Source organism: Leptonychotes weddellii, chromosome 5 (assembly GCF_054177405.1).
Source record: "Leptonychotes weddellii isolate Sample4059 chromosome 5, ASM5417740v2, whole genome shotgun sequence".
In the NCBI taxonomy this organism is placed as follows: Eukaryota; Metazoa; Chordata; class Mammalia; order Carnivora; family Phocidae; genus Leptonychotes; species Leptonychotes weddellii.
In genome coordinates, this window is record NC_138373.1 from 5,703,250 (window position 1) to 5,718,614 (window position 15,365).

The 15,365-nt window shown below is 50.7% G+C and overlaps 1 protein-coding gene and 1 long non-coding RNA gene across 2 annotated transcripts in view; one reads left to right on the forward strand and one right to left on the reverse strand.

The window, feature by feature from the left end:
• Positions 1-15,365, forward strand: part of MYH16 (myosin heavy chain 16) — a 49,288-nt gene that overhangs the window by 20,278 nt on the left and 13,645 nt on the right. The window contains exons 14-26 of the mRNA XM_081819323.1: positions 1,878-1,964; positions 2,193-2,338; positions 3,492-3,582; positions 4,008-4,064; positions 4,751-4,837; positions 6,568-6,813; positions 7,695-7,812; positions 9,106-9,233; positions 9,581-9,777; positions 11,044-11,176; positions 12,193-12,409; positions 14,606-14,742; positions 14,836-14,939. Of these exons, the coding sequence (XP_081675449.1) occupies positions 1,878-1,964; positions 2,193-2,338; positions 3,492-3,582; positions 4,008-4,064; positions 4,751-4,837; positions 6,568-6,813; positions 7,695-7,812; positions 9,106-9,233; positions 9,581-9,777; positions 11,044-11,176; positions 12,193-12,409; positions 14,606-14,742; positions 14,836-14,939 (1,748 nt within the window). The remainder of the gene's footprint in view (positions 1-1,877; positions 1,965-2,192; positions 2,339-3,491; positions 3,583-4,007; positions 4,065-4,750; positions 4,838-6,567; positions 6,814-7,694; positions 7,813-9,105; positions 9,234-9,580; positions 9,778-11,043; positions 11,177-12,192; positions 12,410-14,605; positions 14,743-14,835; positions 14,940-15,365) is intronic.
• The window catches only part of LOC145721491 (uncharacterized), a 30,137-nt gene continuing 17,103 nt past the window's right edge, over positions 2,332-15,365 (reverse strand). Inside the window, exons 2-3 of the long non-coding RNA XR_014145192.1 lie at positions 4,697-4,879; positions 2,332-2,569 (exon numbers count right to left, since the gene is read on the reverse strand). This is a non-coding gene — a long non-coding RNA (uncharacterized LOC145721491). The remainder of the gene's footprint in view (positions 2,570-4,696; positions 4,880-15,365) is intronic.

Sequence of the window (15,365 nt, forward strand, 5' to 3'; positions counted from 1 at the left end):
AGGCCCAGAGCCGGACAGTGGACCCCCATCGCCATGTTTGCTGACACCATGATTACACAACAAGTCCCCCAAGGACCTCTCTCTGTTGCCTCCAGAAATACTCCCCCCTAGGCTGTGACTCTCAACCACTTCAAACTCAGAGCCCCCTTTTACAATAAATACAGTCAATTCTCATTATTCGAGATAGTCATGGTCTATAAAGTCACCACAAACACTGAATTAGCAAACACTGAACCTCAGCTTTTTGTTTTTTTTTTTAAAGATTATTTATTTATTTGAGACAGAGAGAACGAGAGAGAGCACATGAGAGGGGGGAGGGTCAGAGGGAGAAGCAGGTTCCTTGCTGAGCAGGGAGCCCGACGCGGGACTCGATCCAGGGACTCCAGGATCATGACCTGAGCCGAAGGCAGTCGCTTAACCAACTGAGCCACCCAGGCGCCCCCTGAACCTCAGTTTTAAGGGGAAATACAGGGTTAGGTTCCCGCAAGCCTCTGGTCACATTTTCATCGGCCACTCAATACATCATATGTATTGATTACAATCAATACATTGCCTTGTTTTATGTATGTTTCTGTTGAAAGACACTATTTGGTCCGTACTGTGGGTTCCTGAACATTGAGCTCACAGTCAACAGCCCTATATCTCATGCCTGAACAAAGCTTTTCTGACACACAGATTTCCTCTGTGAGGCACATCACAGCCTTATTGTGCTTGGGAACACTAGACAGGCTGGCTGAATGTGAGTGGGGCCATTTTATAAAGCAAAATCACCAAAACAAAAGCACCAAACTGTAGAAACCATGGCACTGAACAGACTCTGAAAAAAGACACTTGTTTGCAGTATGAGCGAAACAAGAAGGCAGGGCACCATCTTATCTGACCACAGCTGGGAATGTGCACCCCAGGAGGCTCAAATTTTTCAATGCTCTGCGCATGTCTGTAAATGACCGTGAAAGCACCGCAAGTATTGGTTTGGGATTACAAATAAATTTTAGCTAGTAGGTAAAAAGGCAAACAGATAATCTGCAAATAATGGGCACAGACTGTATTTTGGAAGCCTCTTACTGTTCTAAAATAAAAATTATTATAACTCATACATAACTTCAAAAAAATCAGTAGTGTACCCCTTCTTTTTTAAGGAGGAAGTGAATGGAATGTAATTTATAATAAATTCTGGTGCTGTCAGCGTGTCAAAGCTCAGGCAGATCCCTAGAAGATGTCGTGAGCAGTAGGCCGTCCACCCGAGCCTGCCTAAGTGGCTGCAGATGGGCACGGACGGTGTGTTAGGGACGCAGATAGTGAAGTGCAGCTGCTGTCTGTGATGTGAGTTTACAACATGGTGAAGAACTATCAGGGAGATTTTGACAATAACAAATCTCTCAGTTTTCATGGTAGATCATTCTTTTAAAAATGTAGTCTATGCTAAATGAAAAAAAAAATAGCTGCATTATATGGAAAGTGGTGCTGGGTGGTTGGTTCAGAAGAGTCTGTTGTTTTGCTTATGTGAATGCCTGGGTGGGGCATCAGGTGTGTGGACTGCAGGATTCTTCAAGGTGCTGGATTGTCCAGAGCAAGGCAAGATGCCCAGCATCCCTGGAAACACCCACTAAGTTCCAGTGGGGCCCCCAATTGTGGTGACAACCAAAAGCCCCCCACAGATTTCCAACATACCCCATGGAGAACCAGAGCCCCACTGACCAGTGAGGGCCCACCTGCAGCTAACAGGTGCTTGGGTCTGCTCCCCACCTCACCTGGCACCAGGGGCAGGTGTTCAGTAGCTGTCCACTGAGCTCAGAAGTGATGGCGGAGAACCAGGTCTATTCAGCTGTCCCCACATGGCTCGTGGGACACACGTATATGTATATCTTTCCCTCCAGAAAACCCTCGACGACCTGCAAGCTGAGGAGGACAAGGTGAACCACCTGACCAAGACCAACAGCAAGCTCAGCACCCAGATCCATGAGGTAATGCCCTGTTGCTGGGGCCAATGCTATAGCTCAAGGGCCAGGCCCATGCTGGGGCACAGGGTCCTCAGATGCATTTGGGGAACTGGACTGACCCATGCCTTGGGACAGTGAGAGCCTCTCTTGAAGCTACAGTGAAGGAACCAGGCCCAATCCGGTTCCTCATCACATTCCGGCCTCAGACTCACCCCCCACCCCCGCTTTCTCTTGTTTTTCTTCTTTCTGCAGCTGGAGGATAACTGGGAACAAGAAAAGAAAATCCGGGCAGAGGTGGAAAAGGCTCGTCGCAAAGCTGAGAGTGACCTGAAGATGACCATTGACAATCTCAATGAGATGGAACGGTCCAAACTAGACCTCGAGGAGGTGGTGAAAAAGTATGCCCATGCAGGTGTCCATTCTGCCCATGACAACGTTAGCGGTATCTAGCACTTCCTGGGTGGCGCCAGGTGCTGGGCACTGTGCTGGGGGCTTCACATGCATTAATGCACGTCCCCAGCACCTGCTGTGTGGGGGCAGCGTGCCCAGCACAGAGGATACAGGGAGACGGCGAGGAGGTGCTGCTCGTGCACAGGGAGCTCCCAGCCTCACACAGGGCCTGTTGGGCGCTGGAAAGGAGACAAGTATTAAGCAAGGCATCCGCCCCAAAAGGCAAGGAGTCTTTGTAGAAACCCATAAGCTGAGCTTTCAAAGATCACAAGGAGTTGAGGGGGTATTTTCACAGTATCGCTCTGGAAATAACATGGGAGACAGGTGGAGTGGAGAAACACTGGAAGCAGGAAAGCAATGGGAAGGCTACTGCAACAGCCCGGATGTAAACCTGGACTAAGTAAGAGGCTGAGGGATGGAGATGAGGAGTCAGACAAGGAAAGCTCTCAGGGAGTGGAATTTGGACAATGCATCTGTGAGGTGCATTTTGCTAAGGCAGTTTCAAAGCACCACGGACTGCTAGGAGGGTGTGCAGCTGGCTCTGCATCTCGGCACATTTCCTCTGTGGCATGCCAGGAGGTGCGCGTGACCTTGACCATCCTGCTCATCCACTTGGTCTCTGGCACCTTAGTTCTCACACATGGCTCCTTGGCACATGGAACCCACGTGTCAGAAGGAGACACCCTTTGGTGGAAAGTTTTTAGAAGAAAATTTTCCCTAAAAAGGCAAAGCATCCAAGTGATTCTGGAGCCCCTAGAATGTAAACTGCGCCAGAGCAGTGATTTCTGTCTGGTTTGTTCACTGATGTGTCCCCAGAACCCCAAACAACGTCTGGCACGTAGTAGATCTACTCAACAAACTTGTACCAAATTAAGATGTGCATGAGTGAATGAATAAGCGGATGGAAAGCATGTGCAGCAGATTCTGGGGTTCTGCAGGGTGAGACCTTCTGGGCAGCCACCCCAGAAAGCCAGATGCTGGGGGATGAGTGGGTTTCAGGAGGTTCAAGGCCTCCTCCAGCAGCCCAGGTTCTGTTCCCTTGCCAGCTGGCTGATCTCCCCTCAGAGCTTTTCCCTCAGGAGATCAAACCTTCTCTTGCAGGAGGGATATGGAAATCAATTCTGTCAACTCTAAATATGAGGATGAGCAGTCTCTGAATTCCACACTCCAGCGGAAACTAAAGGAACACCAGGTGTGTCCAGGACCGAGAGGACAGAGCTCCCCTTTTGAAATGCACTTCCAGGCACCTTTGCTCCCATCAGGTGCTTGGCTACCTGGGTTTCCTGAGGAGCAAGACTGCCCCAGAGTCCTTGAGACTGATCCATGTTCACCTCACACAGGCTTAGAGTCAAAGCCCCTACAATGATTACAAGGCCCTCCACAATCTGCCCCTATTCCCTCCCTGCCCTTGTCACCCAGCCTTCCCCCACCACTCCCCAGCCTCCCTCCTGCCTCAGGGCTATTGCACACACTCTCTGTGCCCAGTTTCCTTCTGCTGTTGACGGTGTCCATCATATGCTCAGCAACTTGCCATCATTTCCATATTAAAAGGCCAAATGTTTAAGTTTGTAACTTCACCCAGAAGAGATAACCTCCCTTTGCTTGTTTGTCTGCTAGGCCCGAATTGAGGAGCTGGAGGAAGAACTGGAAGCTGAGCGGGCAATGAGAGCCAAGGTAAATGAAATACTTCTGCACTTTTTGAGTCTAAAGACCCAGCACCAGTCACAATCCAACTGTAAGCAGACAGACACTCCACTCAGGAAAGCAAGAGGACAGGTTTCCAATTGAACAGGCCTCGCTGATTTCTCGAGCTGTGCACAAGGCCCAGTGCTACATGTGCAATATTAATTATGATGTAAGATGCTAAGATACTATTTCTGATGTGAGTCCAAGGAGAAGAGGCTAGTTCTGCCTGGGGCAGGTAGAGGAGGCAACATTAGCCTGGGGACTCGGAGACTGAATTCAACAGACTGACGCCAGGAAGAATTTCTAGGCAAAGAGAAGAAATAGCACCTCTCTGCACAGTGACAAAGATGTGAAGAGAAAAGAAAAGAATGGAAGGAGGCTTTAGGGTGGGGATCCTGCAGAGGATGAGGCCAGAAAGCTGGTGGGAGATGAAATCCTCACACACCTAAACTCCAGATTCAGCCCAACCAGGCCGGGGGTAGGAAGGGCAGGTAAACCTACCCAGTGCAGAAGGACACAGGCATCCTTCACTGAGTGTGCGGGGTGGCAGGCAGTGGGCAGAACTCCCCAAGTGCAGGCCCCTAGCTTCACAGACACCATGTGGTCACTGCAGTCTTTACCAGAGAAGGGGGGGCTCCTGCACGGCTCCCGTCATGCTCATTGATCTTCCCCAGGTGGAGAAACAACGCAGTGACCTGTCCCGGGACCTCGAAGACCTCAGTGACAGGCTGGAAGAGGCTGGGGGAGCCACGTCTGCTCAGGTACCATCCTCAGGGGACCCAAGAACCCCAATTCCTGCCTGCCTGCAGGGAGAAAAAAAAATTACTGGATGATGAGCAGTGGGGAAAAGACCAGTTAGTTCTTGCTGAATTTCTGGGGCTGACATGAGGAGAAAACAATAATAAAGAAGAGGCAAGTGAAAAGCTGGTATGGTCTTCTTAGCTCAGTGGTGTTGATAGAAGCAGCACCAGACTGAAGGCAGAGGGCAGGCGTTGTATGATTCGTGTTTATAGAAAATGTGAGCTGCAGTAAGACCAGCAGATCAAGAGAAGACTGCCACTAAAGAGAGTCTGTGACAGTTCCCAAGAAGAGGGGCATGCCATGCAGGGCTACACGGGGAGGCACCAAGGTCAGGAGGAGGCCAGGGCAGGGGGAAATTGTAGGCAAGAGCCTTTACTGTGGTTTCTGAGGAAGGAACAAGGGAGGCAGAGTAAGCAGGCTTAGGATGGGCTAGTTTGGATAATTTCAGCAGGCTCTAGGGCACAGGGGCTGTCCCTAGTTGTCTGGTACCTGGCCATGGGGGTACTGAGGGCAGGTTAGAGTGGCTGAGAGTGTGAGAACCCCACAGAGGAGGGGTTGGAGGTGTGGGCTCTAGATTGGTTGCTTTGCATTGGAAATCCAGTTGTTTGCTATCTCTAGTAGGAGTTAGCTAACCCTGGGAGGGGCCATCCTTCCAGGGTCAGCAAAGCCCCAGATGTTAAAGCATCAGAATACAGAAAATAAAGACATGGTTAATACATGGGGTGACCCCACACTCCCAGGGCTGGAGTCCAAGCTGAGCCTCTGGTGTGGAATTCAACTTCCTTCAATTCAAATAAAGGCATCGTGGAGACTGGCAGGAGACACTTGAAACTCTTTCTAATTCCGTGTAGTCAGGTTTCTTATAAATGTGGACCCTGGGTCAGAGCTGACAGCAGGAATGTGGATGGTGTCCCTTAGCACTGGAAGGCTCCCTGGACTCCACATCCCACCCCCCCACCATTCTGGCCACAGTCTGCTCGCTGTGGAGGGGCCTACTGAGCTGGTGTCCAGCTGCGGTCAAGGTCCCGGGAGAGCAGGCATTAAGAAGGGACGATGTCTAGCAATGCAGGGAAAGTTAAGGAAACAACAGGATTCAGGGCACCAGGGGGATGGGAGGAAGCGGGATCATGGGGCTGTGTGACATGGGGAGCCACGGAGCAGGGGCTGCCTGGTGGGCTCCTTCTGGAGGCTCAGGGGGAGTGTGTCCCAGGGCTCTCTCCTGGCTGCTGGTAGGTTGCTGGCAAACTTTGGTGTTCCTTGCTTATAGCTGCATCCCTCCAATCCCTGCCTCCGTGGTCACATGGCCTTCTTCTTGTGTGTCTCCCTGGATCCAAACATCTCTCCTCTTAGAAGGACAACCAGCCATTGGGTTAGGGCCCTCCCTAATCCAGTTATGGCATTTTAACTTGTTTATATCTGCAAAGACCCTGTATCCAAATAAGGTCACATTCGCAGGTATGGGGGTTAAGAATTGAGCATATCTTTTTAGGAGGCACAATTCAAGGCACAACGCTATCTAAATGAATCTGGTGGGCAACCCTCCTAGAGGCTCAGGACGGATATTTCCATCAAGACATCCCATCAGTGGGGTGCAGAAATAGCAGGGGACTGCTGAGCAGGTGGGCAGTGTCAGATCTCAGGAGGCCAGTGCCATTCAGTTCCGCTAAGCAACGCTTCTCCTCTCTCCCAGATTGAGCAGAACCGCAAGCGGGAGGCAGAGCTGCTAAAGCTAAGGAGGGAGCTGGAGGAGGCGGCCCTGCAGAGCGAGGCAGCGGCCTCCACACTGCGCAAGAAGCACACGGACTCCATGGCTGAGCTGACCGAGCACGTGGAGAACCTGCAGAGGGTCAAGTCCAAGCTGGAGAAGGACAAGCAGGTCATGAAGGCTGAGATCGACGACCTCAATGCCAGCATGGAGACTGTGCAGAAGTCTAAGGTGAGGGAAGACCCCTGCAGAGCCACAGGGAGGTGCCCCAGCGTCCGGCCGCTTCGCAAATATTTCCTGAGCCCCCCGGCAAGCCTGAGGCATGTTCTGGATGTTGTGAAGGGAACTGAGATGAGCCCATCCCAGATCCCAAGCTCATAACCTAACTGTGCCTCAGTTTCCTCATCTGTAAAATGGAGACATTAATAATCCCTACTCCATAGCACTGTTGTGAGGGCTATAACCATCCCTGGCATATAAGAAAAGCTCGATAAATGGGAGCTATTAAGATGACCATTACATTAGGAGAACTACATCCTCAAGGAGCTGGGAGACTAGTTGGATAAATGCATATATCACCACAATGAAAAAGGGATAAATGGCCATAGGGAAAATCAAGTAAGCCATTCAACATGCGTTTACCAAGCATCTGCCATGTGAAGAACCTTCTTGTGACATGAGAGAAAGGGGGGCCCCAAAGGTGAGCAGGGAGGATGCTTTGGAGTCCCTGTCACAGCCAACTACTATTTCACACTTTAGACACTCACGAGGCATCTTCACAGCCCCTAGTTTATCTGCAGAACCCTGCACTAAGGCTAGTATTTTTTCTTAAATGGACCTGTTGCATTTTCTTATTGGGTGAGGTCTGCAGGGGTCCGGAGTGGCCATAAAAGGGAGATGAGCCAGACAGTGAGGGTCTGTGTGCCAACCCAAAGGCTCCAGGTTTATGTTGGTAGAAATGGTGAGCTGGGGTGGGGCGAAGATGGTTCTGAGACAGGGACGTTCTAGAAGGACTAGGCAGGCAGTCTGGGAGGCTGCACTAGGGGAACCCAGGTGGGAAGCAGAGAGGGCCTGTTCTCCATTTCCCCATGGGGTTCATTCTTCCTGAGCAGATGAATGCTGAGGCCCACATCCGAAAGCTGGAAGACAGCTTAGCAGAAGCCAACGCCAAGGTGGCTGAGCTGGAGCGAAACCAGGCAGAAATCAATGCCATCAGGACCCGCCTGCAAGGTGAGCTGGCCCCTCCCTGCAGCTTCCTGAGGAACCGTGCATGGAACACAACCGAGATCCTCAAGGAAACTGAAGGAGTAGCTGGGTCCTCTTCCCAGAGCTTTCTTGGCCTTGGAAAATTCACATCCCCTGTGATGAGACAGGAGATTTGATTCCACCCACTGAGCGTTCCAAGTATCATCTTTACAGTGTCTAACAGGGAACACTATTCAAAGCATTTCCCTCCCAGTTCTGTCAACCACCCTGTGAGATCAGCAGGAGGGGCAGCAGACAAAACACAATTTTTAAACATTTTAAAACATGACCTGCATACTAACAGACAGTGAACATGTGTCACTAATGAAGGAGCCAGAAAATGGCAAACCTGCCTTCAAAGTGCATTTGAGGGGCAGAGATTTACACAGTCGGTTGGGGAAGGGATGCCTATATATAACTTTGCTAAGTTAGATGCAAAGCCAGTTAATGTCTTACAACATAATAATACTGAACCTCTGGGTTTGGTTTTGTTGTTGTTGTTGTTGTTGTTGTTTTACCAGAAGAGATCCTTTGCATCTCTAGGGCAAAAATAATTTGCAACTTATCACTATTCACTTAACACCTAACTTTGCAGAGGCTGGGCTCTTACCTGCGGTAAACAGCAAGCAACCACGCTATTTTCTGAGAGAAGTAAATACTCCCTAGACAGGCCAGTTAGATAACATTCCACTGTGACACCAGAGAACCTGCTGGCATCCTTTGGCCTTATTTCCCACACCCTGAATACTTTCGAAAATCAACATCCCCATTTGATAAATAAGAAAAGGGAAGCTCAGTGAGACGAGGTAACTTGCCACAAAACAAATGACTTCCAGAGCAGAACCAGAAACCCTCACTCATCCTCTCTGGCTCATGCATGTCTTCCTGGCCTCTGGCCCTGAGAATCAGTTCACAGACGACTAGGGTGTAGGTTCGGGGACCGTAACAGTTAATTTTTCAAAGTAAACACTCTCTGCCTCACTATTTCCTTCAAACTTCTTTACTGTATCTCATGCCAGGGGCTGGGACTTCAAGATCGGAAGCCCTGTACCCCATGCAAGACACCTGGATGTTGGCAATGCTTGGACAATTGCTCCTCTCCTGGGCTTACTTAAATTTGGGTGGCTTGTAATGGTTCACCATGCTCCCCTTCCCAGCTCAGTTGGCCAAGTCACCATATTTATTGGGTACTTTGGGAATGCTGCACTGGGAGAGTTTAGGATCTGGCTGGGGAGCCAGTTTTCCATCCAGTATTTCTCCCATTCCCTTCTCACTCAGCTGAGAATGGGGAGCTGAGCCGGGAATACGAAGAATCCCAGAGCCGGCTCAACCAAATCCTGCGAATAAAGACATCACTGACGTCGCAGGTGGACGATTACAAGAGGCAGCTGGATGAGGAATCCAAGGTTTGTTTGGGGATGGGGTGGGGGTGAGGGAGCTGTCTTTCTGAAGAAAGTTATAGCTTATAAAGATGTAGAAGGAACATGAAAAATATGATTCAATAAAAAGTTAAAAAGTTAACAAGACTGGTATTATGCCATGTGTACGAAGAAATGAAAACACAAAATTCCATATCCTTGTGGCCAGTAACTGGAACAAAACAAGGAAAATAAACCCTAATGGTTTGGGTTGTAGAGTCAGGTGTCCTTTTCCCCCTTTACTTGCTGCAATGTTGATCCAACATTGTGTGTATCTAAGTCCCCGGGCCATAGGGACCAGTAGGGCCTCTGACAGGCTCGGCTGGTCCCCACAGTCTCGCAGCACGGCCATGGTGAGTCTCGCCAACACCAAGCATGACCTAGACCTGGTGAAGGAGCAGCTGGAGGAGGAGCAGGGAGGAAAGTCAGAGCTGCAGCGCCTCGTGTCCAAGCTCAACACTGAGGTGACCACCTGGAGGACCAAGTATGAGACCGATGCCATCCAGAGGACCGAGGAGCTGGAGGAGACCAAGTGAGTGTCACCCTGCACTGGAGAGCAGGAAGGCTGGGGTGGGGGTGGCGCTGGGGGGGGCTGGGCAGGGGTCTGACCATGTCAGCCACTGTGGAGGCCAGGACCACAGCCAGGAGAAGGCAGTTCACCAGCTCTTCTTGAAGGGGGGGAATGTGTCTGGACAGCGAAGCCCACTTTGTGCCCTTGGCAGAATACCCAGCCTTCGGGTTCCCTCTTCAAGGCTCTCTGTGTCCTCTGCCCTAAAGTGCTCAGGCTCCCAGCAGGGAGGTCAGGAGCAGGGTCTCCACCTCCAGGCAGGGTGTCTCTGCCCTAAAGTGCTTGGGAAGTGTCCACAGGTCTGGTGGGTCTGGAGCAAGGCCTCTGGGTGATGCTGAGTGTATGTGGACCACACTCAGCAGCAAGGGCCCTCACACTGGCAGTTCTCCTGCTCTGTGCTAAACGCCCTCAAATCTTGTGAGCTTTCTTCTTCATTTGCAAACTAGGAAAGTGGATACTCTGCTTGACAGGCCTGAGGAAATAAGAGTGAACACGTGAATGTGGCGCTGAGCCGCCTTCCAGGTATAGGAACAGGCTGGCTCTGTTGCCCACGGGAAGCCCTGTGTGTGAGCCATCCTGAGGCGGGCAGGGAGGGGACCCCAGCCTGCTTGCTGGTGCCTCCTGCCCACTGGCATTTGTGGCGACAAGACAGCAATACGCACAGTGGCCTCCAGCTGACATAAATCTCTTATCAAAAGCTCTTTATACATTGAGCCTAAATCTACATCCTGCCACTCCCCACCTCCTGCCCTCCAGCCCTTTTCTATTTTCTGTTGAGAATGTCCAGGAGATGCCTACCTAATCCCACTCCAAAGCTCAGGCTGAATCTCAACCCCTCACCTCTCTCTGCCCGGACCTTCTTCCCCAGACACCCGCAGGATCCTCGCCCTCCTCTTCCTCTTCCTCTGCTCATGTGTCCCCTTCCTTGCCTTATTTTCTCCATGGTGCTTATGTCTCTGTGTCTATCCCCCGACTAGAGCAGAAGTTTCATGAGGGCAGGGGTCTTGGTCTGTTTCTCTAATACCTAGAATGATACCTGACCCAGAGTAGAAACAATAAATAGTTGTTGGATGGATGGATGGATGGATGAACAGACAGACGGACAGTGACTGCTTTCCTCTAAACACTCTCTATTTTGTCTGCATCTTCTCCACTGTGGCACCACAAACCCAGCCCCCAGCCCACGGGCTCCTGTGTTTCCCTGATGGCCTCTCTTGCCCTCGCCCACAGGAGGAAATTGGCCGCCAGGCTCCAGGAAGCAGAAGAGACAGCTGAAGCCGCCCAAGCCCGGGCTGCCTCCCTCGAGAAAAATAAACAGCGACTCCAGGCAGAAGTCGAGGACCTCACCATCGATTTGGAGAAGGTCAGGGGGTTAAATGCTTGCTGGGTCCAAGGGACCCCAGGGAGTTGGTTGAAACTATCACATGTCTGGGCTTAGCAAGAAGAAAGAGTTGGCCCGACAAGATGGAGCACAGGGTCTGTATTCAAGCTTCCTGGACACAGGCTCCTGCCTGATCTTAATACTCAACAAGCCACTATTCAAATAGGTCTGTGATGAGGACAAAACTTAGTCCCAGGAAGTCATGCAACTACTGTCTCTCTTCTCCTTTTCCTCATGCAAACCACATCCCACACACTTTGTGTGGCTAAATATTCTTGTTTGCATCCCTGGTGCAGATTGATCTGTAAGTCTCTAGGCCGAATTAAATAAGCTTTCCCCTGGCACACAGCAACCTGATCTTGGTCTAGAGAGGGCAACCACTTCATGCCAGTGGTGACGGGCATGTAGGCAGAGGGTCACAGCCACGTGAGAGGCTTCAGGAAAATAGTCCCAAAACCTGAAAACCCTTTGCTCCCCCGGCCCAAGTAAGAAATTAAGCAGAAATTTACAAAACCCAACATTGCACCACAGCAAATACATAATTGCCAGTTATGAAAAAAGTGAATGGTCTATGAAAAATAAGGTCTGAGAAAAGTCAGCTTTGATTCACAAGAAAAATAACACCAAACCCATCTCTGAGTTGGACAACGACGTATAACACATATTAGTAAATTACAGAGAAATAGGCTATGGAGAGTTGGGTGAATGTTTAAATCCGGGAAGGCTGCCGTGGCCCAGAGCCCTCATTCTACACCTAAGAAAGTCTGAGCCTGGGACGATAAGACGGACTGCCCAAGATCGCACATCTAGTAGTAGAAGCTTAAGGAGTGGGACGAGGCTCTTCCCAGACTCCCTGCCCCGTGCTTGTGCCATACCTGTGGAATTATTTCTCAGTCCCCAGAGTTACTGGGGAGGGGTGGGGAAGGCAGGGAGGAGAGGAGAGGAGGGGAAGGGGCTGGAGAGTCAGACCCGCGGAGACCAGCCCCATCTCTCCCTAGGCGAACGCTGCAGCCGCCGCCTTGGACAAGAAGCAGCGGGTCTTTGACAAGATGCTGGCCGAGTGGCAGCAGAAGTGCGAAGAGCTGCAGGTGGAGGTAGACAGTTCGCAGAAGGAGTGCCGCATGTACATGACAGAGAGCTTCAAGATCAAGACTGCCTATGAGGAGTCCCTGGAGCACCTGGAGTCGGTGAAGAAGGAGAACAAGACTCTGCAGGGTGAGTCGGAGGGCAGGGACAAAGACACAGGGCCTCCTTCCTCCTGAGTGCGTCATGGGTTTGAGCACCTGGCACATCGTAAGCAACCAATAAATACATACTACCAACACTGTGCAGAAGCACTCGGGCATTCAGCAGCAGGACTTCAAGCAGGTGAGTCACTTAACCTTTCCGTGCCTCAGTTTCCTCACCTGTAAGTCAGGGAGATCCTGCCTTCCTTGTAAGGTTGGTGTGACAATGAAACAAGATGTGTGAAATCTTCACTCAGTAGAGTGGCTGAAACAAATACGGGCTCGGTCGATTTTGTGTATTTGAGCCCTTAGATCTATCATATGTACATAATATACATACACGTGTAAGATTTCCTAGTATGGGCTGGAATTTCATTCTGTTGGATACTATTTGAAGAATGCTGCCTATCTGTTGAAGATCATCGTGCCATTCAGAGATCTGACTGCATTGTTTGCTGGCAGGTGCACATTTCTAATCACAAAATCAGTTGTGTAAGAAATGTCAGTATTTTTATTTTCAAGAACTGTTTTGGGATCCCTGTTGTGCTGAGCAGCAAACGAAATCTCAGTCAATACAGGGTTTCCTCAGTTCAGGTTAGATGCCTGATGTAGGGTCACTGCAATGGAGGGTAGAAGCAGATGGTCCCTGATTGTCCCCAAATCTGCCCAAGGTCCTAGCAGTCACTCCCTGGGGAGCTGTCAGCTTACAGGGGAGAATTGTGAGAGCCCAGCATTTGAGGTATGAAGGCCCTGCTTTTATAACCCCAAAAGTCTAAGTACTAGGGCGCCTGGGTGGCTCAGTTGGTTAAGCGACTGCCTTCGGCTCAGGTCATGATCCCAGGATCCTGGGATCGAGCCCCGCATCGGGCTCCCTGCTCTGCGGGGAGCCTGCTTCTCCCTCTCCCACTCCCCCTGCTTGTGTTCCCTCTCTCGCTGTGTCTCTCTCTGTCAAGTAAATAAATAAAATCTTAAAAAAAAAAAAAAAAAGTCTAAGTACTAAAGGACTTGAACATAAATACACGAATTAAGATTGGGGAGGAACAGCCAGAACACCCAGATCAAGGTTGTCTGGACTAGGAGAGGACAGAAAATAGGAGGGAGGTGATGATGCGGCACTGCTGAGGATCCCCACCAGTGGCCCAGAGCCCTGCCTCCTCCCCTACCCACCTCTGTTCCCCACCCACACCCTCCCACCAGCTCCTGGTGCAGATGATAAAACTCTCCGGTAACGCAGGGGTTAAGAGGAATACGTACCTCACCTGGCAGGTGAAGCGTAGGTGAGGAAAAGAAGTTGTAAAGTAGCCCCAGCCTGGTGGGAGCCACGGAGGAGAGTGGCCGAACAGCCTGCCTGGGCTGAGAGGGTGTGAAGCAGCACCGCAGCGTTCCTCATGGTCCCAGAGCAGTGCAGTGGGGAATGCTCTGGAAACAGCCACCACGTTCAGGGACAGGTGACAGGAAGCCATGTCGGCCGCAGGTGTGTCTGTGACGCCAGCACAGATGGACACCAACAGCTGAGACTTAGATGATGCCCCTAATGCTCTCCATAAAGAGCATTCTGGAACTTAGAAACCCAGGCAGGGAGACCCTGGATTAAATGAGATTTCTCTGAATTCAAGGAGGCTTGATGTAGAAATGGAGTTAGGTCACGGATTAATCAGGACACTTACGTTTCCTGGACACCTCTGGTTGTGGACTGAGATTTGTGACTGCTCCAAAGTGCTGTAGGTCCCTGGGGGTTCCTCGGGGTGGGCAACAGAGAGGTCTCCCAAATGAGGAAGGAGATCAGAAAGGCTCTAATCCTCCCACCTTTTCTTGTGAGGTTGGTTTTCAGACCTGGTGGCAGGGAGGCAGAGAGGAGAAGGGGCTCTCTGAGAAAAGAAGGCCCTGACTGAAGGCCTCACAGGCCCGGGCAGTCCTGGGCACTGGCCCCAAAGCTGCTCTGTGCTTGCTCACTCCTCTGGGCCGCAGCTTCTCATCTATAAAATGAGGAGCTTGAACCCACTGTTCTCCAATGTCCAAGCCCGGATGTGCCTTGAGTCTATGACTTGGGAGTATATTGCTTCTCTTTAGATACAGTGAAGCTAGCAATGCCTGCTTCTGCCCTGATGTAGCAATGTAGCCACATGCCACACTGCTACCCTGGGAAGCTGAATGTGCCTTACTAATGAGAATATTCCTTCCTCAGAGGAGATAAAGGAACTGATTGATCAACTGGGTGAGGGAGGACGGAGTGTGCATGAGCTGCAGAAGTTGAAGAAAAAATTGGAGATTGAGAAGGAAGAACTCCAGGTGGCCTTGGAGGAAGCTGAGTCTTCCCTGGAGGTAACCACGTGGCCATCACCTTCGAGGCTGGACCCTTGGCCAGGGACCACGCACCTACTTGGCCAGAAAGACTGATGTTTATATTCCCGACAGGTTGAAGAGAGCAAGGTGATTCGAATTCAGCTGGAACTGGCTCAGGTGAAAGCTGACATCGACCGGAGAATCCATGAGAAAGAAGAGGAATTTGAAGCTACGAGGTATGGGGCTAAGGCAATGGGAGGCTGACTTGAGGTAGCATGATGGAGTAGAGTCCAGAAACCTGGGCCTCCGCCACCCACTAGTCATGTGACCTTAGGCAATTTAGGTGAATACTTTGAAATACAGTACTTAAGTGATCACAAAACCCCATGAGATAATAACCTGTAATAATTCAAATATGGACAAAGGACTTAACTAGACATTCCTCCAAAGAAGATATACAAATGGCCAATAAGCACATGGAAAGATGCTCACTATCACTTGTCATTACGGAAACACAAATCAAAACTACAATAAGGGGCGCCTGGGTGGCTCAGTCGGTTGAGCGGCTGCCTTCGGCTCAGGTCATGATCCTGGAGTCCCGGGATCGAGTCCCGCATCGGGCTCCCTGCTCGGCGGGGAGTCTGTTTCTCCCTCTGACCCTC